This window comes from Falco peregrinus, chromosome 4 (assembly GCF_023634155.1).
Source record: "Falco peregrinus isolate bFalPer1 chromosome 4, bFalPer1.pri, whole genome shotgun sequence".
Classification (NCBI taxonomy): Eukaryota; Metazoa; Chordata; class Aves; order Falconiformes; family Falconidae; genus Falco; species Falco peregrinus.
Window position 1 is genome coordinate 59,077,920 of NC_073724.1, and position 15,393 is coordinate 59,093,312.

The window sequence follows — 15,393 nt, forward strand, 5'->3', positions numbered from 1 at the left end:
TAAGGCAAATCTGCTTGGACTTATAAATCATTTTTTTTCACAAAATTTAAAAAATACATGGTAGGTTTAGTACCATAATGCATAAAGACTTCCTGTGGTGCAATTACTACACAATAAAACCCAGATGTGCTGCTTTAAAGGCTCAAGGAAAAGCAATGCTGTAATTTTGAAACTGCTTCAGCTACTTCCAGAGTAAGGTGACAAAAATAACAAGATCATTTTATTACATGATAGTTTACCTTGTCAGGGTTCTTGTCTCTCAGTATCAACATTTCAACCTCTGAGAAATATGGGGAGCTGACAGAACTCTGTTTCTTCTACCAAATGCAGCACAACTGTATGACATGCCACTTAACTCTAAAAAATAGAATTACACTGAATATACTATTTCAGACATTCATTCAGCATGCTTCTGATCTCACAAGAAAAAGTGAATAAAGAATGTATGTGTGGCTTTGCACTGAGAGATTAAAGAACAGGGACGCATGTGAGAATCTCCTTCTCCTTGTCACCAACTCCAGGGAGACAATATATTGCTTTTTAGGTAACGTGTCTTTAGTCCTTGAATGAATAACTTGAATCAGTGTTAGGATATAACTGTATGCAAAGAATACTCTTTCTTATTTAACCTACACAGACATAGCAGAAATGACTCTTAGAGAAATCTTCCTAGGAAGAGTAATTAATTAACAGGAAATTAGGATGGGTATTGGCTTCATAGGCATGGCAGTAAAAAAGAATTTCAAGGAAGAACTTGAGGAATAACAGAATCACAGAATGGTCAGAGTTGGAAGGGACCTCTGAAAGCCCCTGCTAAAGCAGGGTCACTCACCCACACCAGGTTGCACAGAGTTGTGTCCAGGTGGGTTTTGAATGTCTCCAGAGAAGGAGGCTGCACAGCCCCTCTGGGCAGCTTGTCCCAGGGCTCTGTCACCCTCAAGGTAAAGAAGGTCTTCCTCATATTCAGATGGAACTCCCTGTGCTGCAATGTGTGCCCACTGCCCCTTGTTCTGTCTCTGGGAACTACTGAAAAAAGCCTGGGCCCATCCTCTTGACACTTGGCCCAAAGATATTTGCATGCATTGGTAAGATCCCCTCTCAGTCTTCTCCAGGCTAAACATGCCCAGCTCCCTCAGCCTTTCCTCATAAGGGAGATGTTCCAGTTCCCTCATCATCTCTGTAGCCCTGTGCTGGACCCTCTCCAGTAGTTCCCTGTCTCTCTTGAGCTGGGGAGCCCAGAACTGGACACAGCACTCCAGGTGGGGCCTCACCAGGGCAAAGGAGAGGGGGAGGATCACCTCCCTCAACCTCAGGATCCCCTTGGCCTTCTTGGCCACCAGGGCACACTGCTGGTTCACGGGCAATTTGCTGTCCACCAGAACTCCCAGGTCCTTCTCCACAGGGCTGCCTTCCAGCAGGTCAACCCCTAGCCTGTATTGGCAAGTGGGGTTGTTCCTCTCCAGGCGCAGGACCTTACAGTTTCTTTTGTTGAACTTCATTAGTTCCTCTCTGCCCAACCCTCTAGCCTGTCCAGGTCTCGCTGAATGGCAGCACAGACTTCTGGTGTATCAAGAGACATTTAAGGAAACTTACTGATGAGTGGAGCAGACAGCATATGGGAAAGAAAGGACCAGAAATAAGGAATTTAAAGCTATGGACCACGACTACGTTTCCTTGTATGCAATACTTGCACCAAATGTGTTAGTCTTTCTGACATCAAATACTGATGGCTGAAATCCTGGCTCTGATAAAAGAAAAATCAAACCCCCAGTTTGGGCAGCTGTCCTGCTGCCCATCTACAGCATGATGCACACTGTGACCCTCTCCACGGACACACCACTGCCAGATCAAGGCATGGCTGTTGGTGTCAGTGAAAGTGAGGGGATTTGCCTTATATACCTGCCTGGATGCCACCTCCTTCAGTCAGGACTTTTCACAGTTCTTCAACAGAGTTGCCCCTTCTTCACAGCTCCAGGACTGAACATAGAAAGAGTCCTCTCTGAACTACCCAAAAACTCTTTCAGGGTTCAAAAAAATTTTGAATAGATTGATCAAGTATGCTGGGAGGATCCCCAGAATGCTGGGTTTTTGTAAGGTATCATTATTCTGTCCTCAAAGATGAGCCAAAGTGTACACATTGTTTAAACAGACACAAATAAGACATGTCTGTCAGTGTGGAAATGCTTCAAATTAAGTTGTTCTAAAATAGGATTGCAACATGTCTTTTGGGGGGATCTCCCTGGCAGAGCTATTTCTGAAGCAGCGAACAGGCAGGGAGTCTGGTATTTCCAAAAAAGAAATGGATTGATTCACTTTGCATGCATGAAGTAATGTGGCAGAAGAAATTGATACATCAGATTGACAACTCATTCCTAGATCACCTGGGCAGTACATATGCACTATTACATTTTGCACACTGTGATCCTACTGCATATATTCACGGTGCATGTGCCCAGCAGGATGGGCCAAGTGATTACTCCACCCTGGCTTCTTTCAGCCTGGAAATCCTGGGTTAATGTAGAAAGTCCTCCTGTTGCAGCCAGACAAAAGTTTCCAGATGCAATAAAACAGGACACATCTGGGAAAACCTGGACGTAAGATAGCTACAGAGCATTGACACAGTTTAACTTAAAACAATAACGTAGGCATCCATGTGAGCAACCTAATTTCTCTATGAAGTTAATAGAAAGAAGTATATAGTCCTGTTGGTTTTATCCTCTCTTTTTTTTAAGTATTGTTGCTCCGCCCCATTGGATGCCATTCCCTCTAATACATCCCACTACAATGTCAGAGAAATCATGAGAATTGTATCTCACGCACTACTTTAACTCTGTTTTCTTTCTATATAAATCTCTCTATATATGTTCTCCTTTTCAAATGTCAGTTGTGATCTGTTACATGTAGTTGTTTTTGCAAATGTTACTCTAACTCACTCTCAATTTTCTTTCTTTTATCTGACAGTCATTCCCCTCTTTTCTGGGACTACATTGGTCCCATCAGGATACAGCTTGAGGAAAAAAAAAGTAATTTTCATTAGGAGCAGTTTAAAAAAAATATATACCAAAAGGGCACCAATAGAGAAATGTTAAAAACTACTTAGGAAGAAGTTTGCTTTGGGAAATACAAAAGAAAAAATATCAGCATTAGCAGAAGATACATGCTCTCTGAAAAGAAAAAAAAGATAATTCAAGAATTATATTTTGGATGCAATATATTTGCATAGACAGAAGGAAAAGGAAGAAATCTGCAAACTTGGCTAAACTTCGGGTAGTTAGTATAACTTAATTTTATTTAAGCCACATGAATTCTTAAATCTACAATTTAGAGTAGTTCCAAAGTTATTTGAGGCCTTTAACATCACCAGCCAGTGTATGCCAAAGAGTGCTAAAGATAACTGGGGCCTGATCCACTCTATTTGGCCGTCTCTCCTAGGATTTCCATTCAGGGACTCCTCTTAGTTCTTTTCAAGGCTGCAACCAGCATCCTCTCCTCTTGCCTGAGACGCCGTATCTTCTTCCCCAGTCCTCAGATATCCTAAACATCCTCCTCTTTTTTTCTTCCTCTCCCTTCTTTCTCAGCTGAGAAACATCCATCTCCCTAACAGCTAGCAGCCGCCTGCCAGGCAAGACATCCAGTCAAATGTTTCAAGTTCCACTCTTCCTCTCTCCCTCCTTCCTGGCTTCCTCCTTAATCTCATTCCAGTTTCTTCCTATGTGCAATTTCACTCATTCAATAACACTTATCTCTAGCAGCTGTAACTCATTCACATGTCAAACTCAGCTGCAGCTCTGCTTGTCTCATTACAGGCAGAACCATGACTTCTAAGATCTGGTCTCACAAACTTTAATAATTCATAGCATTTTTTTTTAATCCAAGCTAATAAAACACTTCATAACATTAGCACATTAATTTGTGTAACCAACAGTAGAAGAATCAATGTGACAAACAGGATTACAATATAAAGAACACTACTGCCAGCCACCCACCTGCAATTACTCAGGTGCTGCTGCTTCTTCCCACACATGCCTACTTTGTCACTTTGCAAATCCACTCGACCAGAGCTGTCACCGCAAGGAGCAAGACACCCCCCTCCTTCCACCCCCAGCTGCCTGCTCCCAGTCCTGTGCCAGCCCAAGTTTTTATGAATACAAGTGGTGATATGATCTAGGCTGAAGTTAGCCCTCACCCCTCTTCCCTTTTGGGCTACTGATTAGTTTAAACAAGTAATTTTCCAATTCAGTTCACGACACAACTACAGAAAGTCCTGTGCTGACCAAGGGAAGGGAGTGGCACACGGGTGGAAAATGGGATAGGTATTTCGGTGGCAAAGCAGCTCTAGTTTTTGATGGAAACATGATCAAACTTCCTCACTCGCATTCACTGGCATGTTTCATCTCCTGTGTAGCTGCCACCTTAGGAACTTTAAATCAGGGAAGTTAGACCTCCAGGCAGGCCAATTTACTCTTCCAAGATACTCTGGGAAAACCAGCATGTGGAGATTCAAGCAGCTATGACCAGACCGTATCCACTAACTGAGGTAGCTCAAACACCTCTTTGGTAGACCTGTATACTAACATGGCAGCATGCAGTCTACAAGCAAGAACATGAAGGAGAATGAATTATCCCACGGTTTAGCTGAAACTCAGGTATCACGCTACGCATGCTACAGCACAACTTCCTGAAAAGAAGAGTCATACACAAATGCTGCCTTTTTATGTCAACTGATCCCAGTGATTTCATCACTGGGCCTAAAACACTTGCATTATCACCAGCCGGCTCTGGTTTCAATAGCGTGTGGTAATATTATCATCCACTTACTGCTGCCTGGCAGAATAATGTTTCTATGAAAATACGGCAAAGAAAAGTAGCACGTGACAGTCAAGGTCCTCACTCGTGTCCCTTCCCATGGGGCAGTGGGTCTCCAGCCTGCCACCTCTTGCTCAGCCATGATGTGGAGAGACCAGCCAGCCACACAGACTGATAGAAGTTCTACGTGCCAACTGCACTTGAGTGCAGAATTATCACGTGTCACAACACCTGCTGCAAAATCCCTAGTGTTTCCCATTCCTTAACATATTATGTTATCTCACCACAAAACTGTAACCACATCAGGTACCTACAAGGAGGGCAAAGTCATAAAGAAGGGGTGAAAGCTGCAGACAGTAGGATTAAAATGTAAGTTCAACAGCTTTTGAAAAAATGTAATCACTTGAACATGACCGCAGAGTCTTAACCACACTTGGTGGCTGACAAATGCAGCCACAAGCCAAGTCTTAGCAGCCCTTCAGCCTGCTGTATTCAGGCCTGATTCAAAGCCTAGGCACATTAATTACAAGTTTCCCATTAAATTCACCAAACTTCTTAACAGGCAAATGTTGTACTCCTGTATATGTTACTTCTCATCTCTTTCACATCCTTGTGACAATAATCCAAGAGCTTAATAACTGTTTACATCAACACCTCAAGCAGATAGTCCTAACCACCTATGTAGCGCCTAACTGATCTATTGTTGGATTTAACAATGTAATTTAAACAACCATTTATTTATAAACATGCCTCTGATTTGTAAAACTAAGCCATAGCTTCAACTTCTCAGTCCTCAGATGAGGTCTGTACTTTACAGGAGATATTTCATCTGCAGGTTAACTTATCCAAAGTACTCTCTGGTATCTACAGCACTGCATTTTTTGGTGCATTTTTTGGGGGCTTGTGTTGCTATTGCTTTAACAAATTACCCAATCTGAGCAACAGTAACAGTGGAATACTTCAAACAACTTGACAGTGAAGCCTTACACATCTCTGCTAAACATCATTTTGTTGAAAGCAGTAATCTGTAAAGCTTGTAGAGATGATTTGTTGGTTGTTTCTTTTAATGGAATGATAGATAAGCCATCTGGCAAAGGAAAATGCAGTTCCTCACTTTCCGGTACCAAGGAAACTGCTTTTTCCTCCTCTCCCTCCCCAGTAAAAGTCATAAGGCATCGTACTTACAGCATCAACTTTGACGGCCGACAGCACGACTTCCATCAGGATCAGCAGAAGCCCCAGATCCCTGCAGGGGAAGGGGAATAAGCACGACACTGCTTTAAGCTAGGACTAAACAAGCACGTGACAAAACTCTGCAGCTGAAGGTGACAATACGACTTTAAAAAAGTTGTTTCCAAAAGCTTGCCGAGCGGAATTACTTACTGACAAATGAAAATACGTGCACTGGGAAGCTGCGAGATGTCCATGTTCGCTCCTTCCCTGCCCGGGGGTTCGGCTCAGGGCTTCCTCCCGCCGGACGGCCGCGCCTATAAGGCAGAGGAGAGCCCGCATGTAATGCCGGTGCCCCCGGCGGAGGTCTCCGGGCTGGGCGCCCCCGCGCCGCTGCCAGGACAGGGAGCGGCCGGGCCGCTGCCGGAGGAGAGGGGGTTGTCGCGGCGCCCCCCGGCGCTCCGTCACCCGCGGGGGCGCGCACCCCGACGGGCTGGGCAGAGCCAGCGCCCCCGGCCCCCGCCCCGGCCCCTTCCGCCGCCCGGCCCCGCGCCGCTCCGCTGCGCGCCGCGCTGCCGTGCCCTCCCGGGCGGCCGCGGCGGTGTGGGGCGAGGTAAGCGGCGCGCCTCCCCCCTCCGCCCGCCCCCCCGCCGCCGGCCCGCCACCCACCCGCGGCGCGGAGGAGGAGGAGGAACTGCGGCCAGCGGGGAGCGGGAGCGGGCGAAGTTGCGCCCTCCCAGGGTCCCCGCCTGGGGGGAGGAGAGGGGGCTGCCGACGCCCATCGGTTACGGCGCGGCGAGTCCCTCGCCCCCGAGGCATTGCAGGCGCCGCGGCCGCCACGGAGGGGAGAGCCGCGCATGTGGGGCCGGCCCCGCGGAGCCCCACGCTGAGCCGACGGCGCCCCGCCGCCCAGGGACCGACGGCGCTGTGCGGTGCGCGGCAGCATGCGGCTCTGGCTGGGCTTCGGGCTGCTGCTGAGCGCCGAGCTCAGCGCCGTGTCTGCCGCGGTGAGTACGCGGGGGTGACTGCCCCGGGCTGCGGCACCCCTCACGGGGAGGCGCGGGGCCGGGCCGGGCCGCCCGCGTTGGGGGGACGGCGCGGTGAGCCCCCAGCCCTGCCGCCTGCCCCCGCGCGAAGTGCGGGGCGCCCCGCTCTCGGAAGGTGGGGCAGCCAGGTGGGCTCGGCGGGGATGCCCGGTTGCTCGCCGCTGCCGCGGGGCTGCGCCCGCTCGCCGGCCCTCCGCGGGCGCGCAGCGGCCCCGGCCTCCCCGCGGGCTGGCGGCGGGGTCCGGGCGGGGGCGCGGGACGGGCCCGCCGCGCTCTCGCTCGGCCCGGGGCGCCGCGGGCTGGGGAGGGGATATGAAGCGCGCACCCACCGGGACGTAAAAGTAGCCAGCTGTGTTTCCACGGTGAAAAAGAAGAAAAAAAAAAAAAGCTTTTTGTAGAGGGGAAGGGGGGGGAAGAAAAAAAAAAAAGTGGTTGGTTGCTTGCATTCAAAGCGCCGTGCTCGTTGCCTTTGACCCCCGCGATGGGCATTAGGCTGGAGACCAGGAAAGATCCCGATGTTAATGGTTAAAGTTGAGTTTTGGCACCTTTCCCGATGGAGCCAGATTGAGCTACAGACATTTAAAATCGAAAGCATGCAAGTAGTCTGAAAGTTTTGCTAAGGGAGCTAATTTTATCACTGAGATATTAGCTATCCACTGTCCTTAAGTTAAAGGACTCTCTTTCCTGGCACTCCTGAAATATTTGCGCTGTTCCTTCTGTACCTCTAAGTAAAGGGCAGTTGACATAGTAATGTGAAACAGGTCATCTTCTCCTGTCTCCTTGATCTTTTGCATTGGACTAGGTTGATACTGTAGTAGTGAAATTAAGGGATGCAGAAAACTCATGTGTAGGCATGGGCAGATGGGTTTTTGTCATGCTTCCTGTTAGAAATGTAAGATCCTGGGTTAGCATTTTCATCAGTAAAGGAAGTATGGGAAGGGGTTATTTTAAACTTTTTTCCTGTGGTTTCAGATGAAATTAAGTTATATAGTAAATTATGATATCCCTGTGTGACCATGGGGATGGTATGTATGCCTTGAATCAGCTGAAGTAAGAAATGCACTGAATGTCTGATGTCTTATCTGTTGCTCCTAGGCTGATGATATCAGGCTTACTGTGATTGCAGTAAATCACTTGATGGTGCACCTTTTAAGTAATTTGCCCATCACTTGGCATTAAGCTGATTGAACTGTATTCCTTTCAGGATATAATTAATTTTAATTAATTAAAATCTTTTTAAGTGATTCACGTTTGAGTTCTGGATTTGGTATTCCTAGAGACTTAAGTACCTGTCTGGGATACATGTTTCCGTCTTGCACTGTAGAGTGAAGTCATTGGGTAAACCATGACTGTCAATCAAAACCAGAAGACTATGTAGGGAATAGGTGCTCATTAAAAGAAGATACAAACTTTAATATCAGTTGTACAATTTCAGGTCTTCTGTAGCAACTCTGAAGAGGCTTTGTTTTAGAAGTGTTCTGTATATGCTGGATAAATTGTTTTGTTAAAATCAAGATTCCTTAAAATGCAATCTGGAACCGTTAATGGTATTATGAAGTTATCCTCATAATTAGCTGTTCTTTCTATGCTATGCTGTCTGCAGATTTACAGTTCCTCATCAGCATCACCGGGAAACACAAGTATGCTGTGGAAATTGAGCTGCATTGCAGTTTTGTTGCCTTAGATAAACTTTCAGCCGAACATGGGTGGCCTTTCAATCAGTTAAATTCTGTTGGCATTGCCCCCAGCTCCACACTGTTGCCTGCCACTAGCAACTACCCAAAAGGCAATGGAAACTGCTGTTGACCTGCAGTATACCAGGTGGTCGAGGGGCTTCTGTTTGTAGGTCCCTGAGCTGGGCTGAACCCTCCGAGTGATTGTGGCTGCGTGGTGTGATTCACTGTATACCTGGGGCAGGATCTCTCACTTTTGGAGAGCTGGCAGAGCTGGCCTGGTGCTCACAATGTCCTCAGATGAACGCGTTCCCACTGTTTACATTTAGAGAGTAGTTGTGTTAGCTGAGCACTGCGTGGTAGGCAAGCTTGTGTGCAATGCTGTTTGCAATAGGTTGAATGGAGCAACAACTTTTCTCCTGCAAAAAAATGATGCTGGCTCCTTCCTTCCCCAAAATAGCTGAGATTAGCAAGATATTTTTAAAAAATTTATTTGTGCAGCCACGGTCTCGTGTTCTTAATTGCCCTTTGTCACAGAATCGCTGAGGCTGGAGGGCACCTTGGAGATCATCTAGTCCAACTCCCTGCTCAGACCAGGGCCAGAGCACTGCTCGAGGCTGTGTCCAGCTGGGTTTTTAGTATCTCCAAGGATGGAGACTCCTCAACCCTTCTGGGCAACCTGTGCCAGTGCTCAGTTACCCTCACAGCAAAGAATATTTCTTCGTAAGTGCAGCGTGGATGCGCAGAGGTAACTAATTGAGATGTGAGAGGGTGCCTGGGAATGCAAACATAGCAGAAGCGGCTTGTGCTAGGTTGTTGATGATTCTGCAGTCTAACAGGGCTGGCAGAGTGAAAACTTGTTTTTAACACTGATGTATCCATGATTAAATACATACAAGGAGGTTTGGAAGGACTGCTCTCACAGGGGCATTTGACCTAGCAAAGCCAGCCTTGAGCCAGCTGCTGTCAGGATCACATGCCTCAGTACAGACAAGGGAGCTGCTCCGTTGCAGCTCCCACTACTTGAAATGCGGCACTATAAAATGCATCCAGATGTGGCACTGGAAGCGCAGTGTTTTTTACATTGAACAATTATAATTAAAATATTAATTATAGCTGATCTGGGGTTTTGTACTGTTCTGTGTTCTTAGGAGATTCATTTTCAAATTATAAGGAGAGCAGAGTAGAAGACAGGGCAGTAGATTAAGATATTTCCAGGTCAGGCTGAGAGACTGCTCCCATGAGACGGTTACAGGAGAAGCTTGTTTTGATGGATCTCTGCAGGGGATCTCATTTCTGACACTCTTTAGGCTGCCATTTCCTTTGAAGAAAGTCTGTTTCCTAACATTAGTACTGCTTGGTTGAGAGTTGACAATGCCATGGAAATCCCGGTTTCATGTTTTGGTACCTCATCAATGCTACTGCAGTGCTGGTCCCTGCGCTTTCTGTAGCGGAACAAGATCTTCCAGCTGTGCTTGAGTCCTGGGGCAAGTCGCACAAGTGGTCTGCCTGCCATATAACACGGGGGTAATGGAGATGAAGCCCTGTGTGCCACTGCTTGGTGGTGGGCTTAGCCATCTCTCAGAGTTCCCAACCCACCTCCCTTTCCACTCCTAGTGTTGGCGAAATGGGAGCTGGGCCAGAGCTGAGAGCAAGCTCTATCCAGCTACTAGGGGAAGGCAGGCCAAAACAGTGATAAAAGCAGGCATAATTTTTTCCATGAGGGCAATGATGATTCCACCAGTGCTATTTGAGCTGAATGTCTGATGGTAGCTGGGGACACACTGGTGGGAGGCTGGGAGGTTCCTGTCCCCGGGTAAGCTCGGTACAGGGAGTGGTGCCTCATCCATGGCCAGGCAGAGGCAGCTCTGCTGTATTGCCCTCACGCCTTCCTCATGTCACCCTTCCTATTTTTAAATCTTATTTGGGGCTGCAGCCTGACACATGCAATTCTAGGCCAAAAGCAAAAAGAATATATTGCTTCCACCTATCTGAACAAGTTTTCTGTTTCTTTTTCATTAGAAATGGGGTTTATTGAGGTGAAATGTACAGGATGCATAAACCAAGAGCAGATTAAAAAAACGACTTGGGCTTTTGGCATGTGGCTGAAGAGAAGTCATATGACTGAGTGAATGACTGGCAGCACTTCACTTGGGTGTGCTTTTACTGGTGGAATAAGGCTGGGTTGGGCACCTGCCTTCTACAGCCATTTGCATCTAGGGCTGCTGCTGTCCCTCTGTGCTGAGAGACCTATCCCCTAAGACCATTTGACATCTTTGATCCTGAAATCCTTAATGTCCTCAAGGACTTGTCAATACCAAGAGCACTTCTAACAAACCCTGACAGGTTTTAATTCAGGATGGAGATATGGTCACTTCAGTTCAGAAAATATGGCCAGAAGGAGACCCAAATGACTTCCAGTAAGTTAAGTATTTCTTGGGCTAGAAGGCTTCAGAGGGAAAAGGGAAACGGGTTTGGTTCCTCCTGTCAGGCTATGGTGGGGTGTGGGAGGGTCTGAAGCACAACAGAGAAGTACAGAAGTATAACACTCCCCTTTCCTCCTGTTGGATTGAGGTGGCTTGGCAGGAAGGGGTATGAGACCTGGGGCGGCTGAGGGTGCACCACAGAGGGCCGTGAGAGCTCGGGCAGGCGGGTGGCCTTCAAGCCCATGACAAGGAACGCTTGCTGAACATGCAGCAGTGGGGTGTCACAGCACTCTCCAGACTATCAAGCTGCAACAAGGTCTTTTACCATTTCATACCAGCACACTCTTCATGCCAGTCTCTCTGCTACCTTCTCCTCACCTCATCCAGGGCCCATTCTCTCTTCTCTTGCTTCTTCCTTGGCTGCTCTCTCTTCATTGGCTCTCAACCCCTTAACAGAACCAGCCACACCTGCACCTTATCTATATTGGCCAACCTGATACCCCTGAAGCCAGCCCAGAGCTGTATATTATCAATGCTAATTAGCCCAGCTTCATTCCTCTACAGTGGGAAGTCGTTTGGCCAAAATATATACAGAGTAAAGTGCATGGGCACTGCTGGGGATGAGGGGGCAGGTCTGGTGACTCCTTGCTCCGTGAGGGAAAGTCTTTGTCTCTGCTGTCTTTCCTGCCTGCTTCCCCTCTCCCTCTGGCCACCTCTTCTACAGCATCATGGCACAGGGCGCCAGAGTCAGGAGAGAGGGGTAAGCTGTTTTGGGAACACGTACCTGTTGGGCTGCCAGCTGTGTAGGAGAGTGCAGTCCCTGAGCCTCCCCAAGCAGTCAGTCCTGACTCATCTCTGTGAACCTCATTCCTGGAGCCAGCTGTTGAGTGTCAGCACACGCAAGTGCAAGTGCATTCCTGGACCGTCATTCCAAGTAGCATAGTTTTGGCTTCTGAGCGTCTGTGTGTACCAAATGCCTGCAGAACTACTGCAGTGTTTCATCATAACTCGTCTGCTTGGCATATATAGTTCTGGGCTTTAATTAGGTTATATAATGCCTGAGGTTATGCTGGATGTATATACTGTTGGTTGCCTTGATCAAGTAGAGAAATGTGGGATAGCTGCTGCAGGCAGCTAAGACAATAGTTTTTAAAATGTCAGAAACCATCTCTAGGGATAGGCTTATGAATATTGTTCTTTTTATAGAACTAGACTAAACAAAGGAAGATTCAACAACCTCAACATGAGAATAAGTTGATTTACTTCATCAGTGTTTAAAAGATACATAGTACTCCCTTCCCAGAATTTCTGTTGACTTTCCCATCACAAAGGCCCTTAACCCTGCAAAATTTGGTCAAAGGGAACAGTCTGGGCATGGGCTGTGACGCGACTGGAGTAGCAACCTGTGCCTTTAATGAGTAATTGAAGGCGTGAAGTACTGCTGCAATTTAATGATGATCGTGGGAAGATAAAATTTTGACTTCTCTGGGCTGTGACTGGCTGGAATTATTCTTAGCGATCTAATACATCAGAAAAGTATGTGGCATTAGCCCACCAAGAGTCTTTATATAGCAGTATCTTGGACAATGTGGAAGTAAAATACAGAACAAGTTAAAACATTGTCAATATGGCAATTACTGTCATGCTGTTCTGATCTGCGTGACTTGCATTAAAGGAAAAAGGCAGATGTATTCTTCACAAAGAGTATGAGTAGATAGTGCAAAAAGCCATTGTCTGTTGTTGCTCACTGGCATGTATAAACAGACAGAGGATGATCAAAGATTTAATCAGAAAAAAATTGTGTCCATTTTGTCTTTTAAGTTTGTATTTAGTATTGAGAAAAATACATGTATGTAAGTAACAGGTTTCAGTAAATGTTTCGAAAAGCAAAAACCGGACTGTTTAATCTTCCTTTATCTCTGACATATTCTCTTACAGAAGGGGGAACTTGGATAAACTTTCTAAAATGAAGAGAAAAAGAAAAAAAAAGCACAGTAGTATATGTTTATAAGCACTTTAGCTTCCAGTCGCTTGTACTTCTGCTATACCCTGTTCAGCTGTGGGTTCACTTACTACCACTTTGATCAATCCAGTATCTCAAATACGTATTTATTTTTTAGGAAACCTCTTACATTGTGCCTGCTTCCATCACATTTCCAATGTGGGCAAAAAGCATAGTATGCTTTAAGGTTGTATTAGCCCTTCTTAGCTTAGGTGGATGTGTGGTTTTGGTAGGAAATACCCCTTCGCACCTCTGATTTGCCAAGTCGTCAAGGGTCTGAAAACTTTTACATATGGGTTCCAATGAGAAGTCTAGTCCTGCGTTTATACTAGTGCTGGGGTCTTTCAGTGACATCAGTGCAGTTCTGGTGCAAGGTGCTGTGGCACAGGAGCAAGCAGCAGGTGCTGCAGCCTTGGAACCTGCTTGGGTGGAGATGAGTCAGCGTTGCCTCACAGCCCACAAAATAACCTCTTTTTTTTTTTTTTTTTTTTTTTTTTTTTTGCCTGGCCTGGACTGCCTTACAGTAACTTAATAAAAAAGACATGGAAGAGTTGAAATGAGGGAAGCCAGAGAAGGGCTGGAAAAAGATGGGGTTCCCCCTCCCCCTTTTCTTTTTTCATGTTACCTTCACGTCAAAAGGATGCTGTCCTCACACATGTTCTGAAATAAATAGCATAAGATTTTCAACGATGTGCCAACTTAATCCACAGAAAGTGTGAATTGTAAGAAAATACAGAGAAAGTAAAAACTGTGTTTTTAGCAAAGTTATTCAGCTGCCTTTATGGAATTTTATGTAGGCTGGAGGGTTTCTTTGGGTGGATCCAAGAGGAGGACTACTGAACATCCTCTGTTCCCCTCCTTTCCTCTGCCTTTTCTCTCTGTGTGTGCTCCTGCTGCCTTCAGCTTTACTGCTGCTGGCAAACAGCCTCTTGCAGGGTCTGAGGGAGGGTGTGCATCTTCAACAGAACAATGTGAAGGCCAAAACACAGAGTGCTGTCAAGTGTGTGGAGTAAACAAATTGCAAAGTAATTAATTTTCTTTCATCTTTTTGTGGTTTTCATCCCCTAGTAGCGGTGACAGAGAGAGCGTTTTGAGATTAAGATTTTCAAGATGTCTGAGAGGGAACTGATGGAAGAAATTATCAAAGTTATGAAATAAATGTAAGAATAACCCTAATAAACAAGAATTACTAGGAAGTACTAGAATATTTTAATTGAAAACCAAATGAGTTAGGTCTTTTGCATTCAGAAGAGATATAGCTTTTTACAGATTAAGCATGGGACATATTATCCATTATCTTGTCTGTCGATAACGATGTATACCTTAAAGAACATTTCAAATGCTGCAACTGGGAAGAAGAAGTATGTTTTTAGGTGAAGTTTGTCCCCCCACTGGAGAACCCTGTCCAGCTATTAAAGTGGGAGCAGAAGAGGTGTGCTGAAGAGCTTGAGTTTGCAGACTCCGTGCTTTGTCTCTGAATTAAGATGAAAGCTGCAAATCATTTATAGATGTTGAACTTTTCTAAAATGTGCCAAAAGGCTTGTGGTGTTGCCTAGCATTTGCTAGGAGAAAATGGCTTGAGGCTACTACATCACATCTCTTCTACCACCTTTAAAATCCAGTGTCCAGCCTTTTCTCTGCCCATGTTTGTATTGGCTTCTGTGGTATTTGTAATGTCTCCAGCTACATGAGAGATCTGTGGTTTCACCAGGGCAGTCAGCCTTCCTACTAGGTGCCCTCTCCTGTGTCTTCTGTATGTGAGGATGCTCTCTTAGCACTTGGGGCAGGATTCTGGTAGAGCATTTCTAAATGGTTTGGTGGATGAAAGTTTATGTAGTTGATGCCATTCTTAGGTAAGGATTGTTTCTACAGATATTCATGTTGGAAATTTGCAGTGAAGTATGTAATCTTTCATGCATATAATTACTAACTTAGGGGGAAATATATTGTTTTATTAGCTGGTACTATTTTAATAGATGATTTGTAGGATCCTTAGTTTAGTATGCAAATACCAGAATGAGAAAGGCTGTATTTTATTTTTTTTTTGTCATGACAAATGTTCAGTTGTAGCTAAGGGATAAAACAAATTAGCCCATTTTCACTGGATAGCTATGTGCTGACTGGATATTGTAAGTCTTTTCGTTTTATTAGTGCAGTTGTTTGTCTACTGGAAAAAAACTTGTTTTCTAGTCTACTGAAGACTTCTGTTGAAGTATTTGATAATCTAAATGCATCAAAACAAATCCTAAGTTTGTAATGAAACCCAAATA

At 45.8% G+C, this 15,393-nt stretch overlaps 2 protein-coding genes across 3 annotated transcripts in view; one reads left to right on the plus strand and one right to left on the minus strand.

Annotated features, from left to right (window-relative positions):
• The window catches only part of COL4A2 (collagen type IV alpha 2 chain), a 149,638-nt gene extending 142,866 nt beyond the window's left edge, over nt 1-6,772 (minus strand). Inside the window, exons 1-3 of one of the 2 annotated variants that reach the window (XM_055801374.1) lie at nt 6,646-6,772; nt 6,190-6,293; nt 5,992-6,052 (exon numbers count right to left, since the gene is read on the minus strand). In XM_055801374.1, the coding sequence (XP_055657349.1) occupies nt 5,992-6,052; nt 6,190-6,233 (105 nt within the window). In that variant the 5' untranslated portion in view covers nt 6,234-6,293; nt 6,646-6,772. Of the gene's footprint in view, nt 1-5,991; nt 6,053-6,189; nt 6,428-6,645 lie in introns of those variants that run through there. The other variant, XM_055801373.1, reaches the window with a different exon arrangement.
• Nucleotides 6,773-6,843: 71 nt separating this feature from the next.
• COL4A1 (collagen type IV alpha 1 chain) overlaps nt 6,844-15,393 on the plus strand; it is a 124,693-nt gene continuing 116,143 nt past the window's right edge. The window contains exon 1 of the mRNA XM_055801375.1: nt 6,844-6,983. Within this exon, the coding sequence (XP_055657350.1) occupies nt 6,921-6,983 (63 nt within the window). The 5' untranslated portion in view covers nt 6,844-6,920. The remainder of the gene's footprint in view (nt 6,984-15,393) is intronic.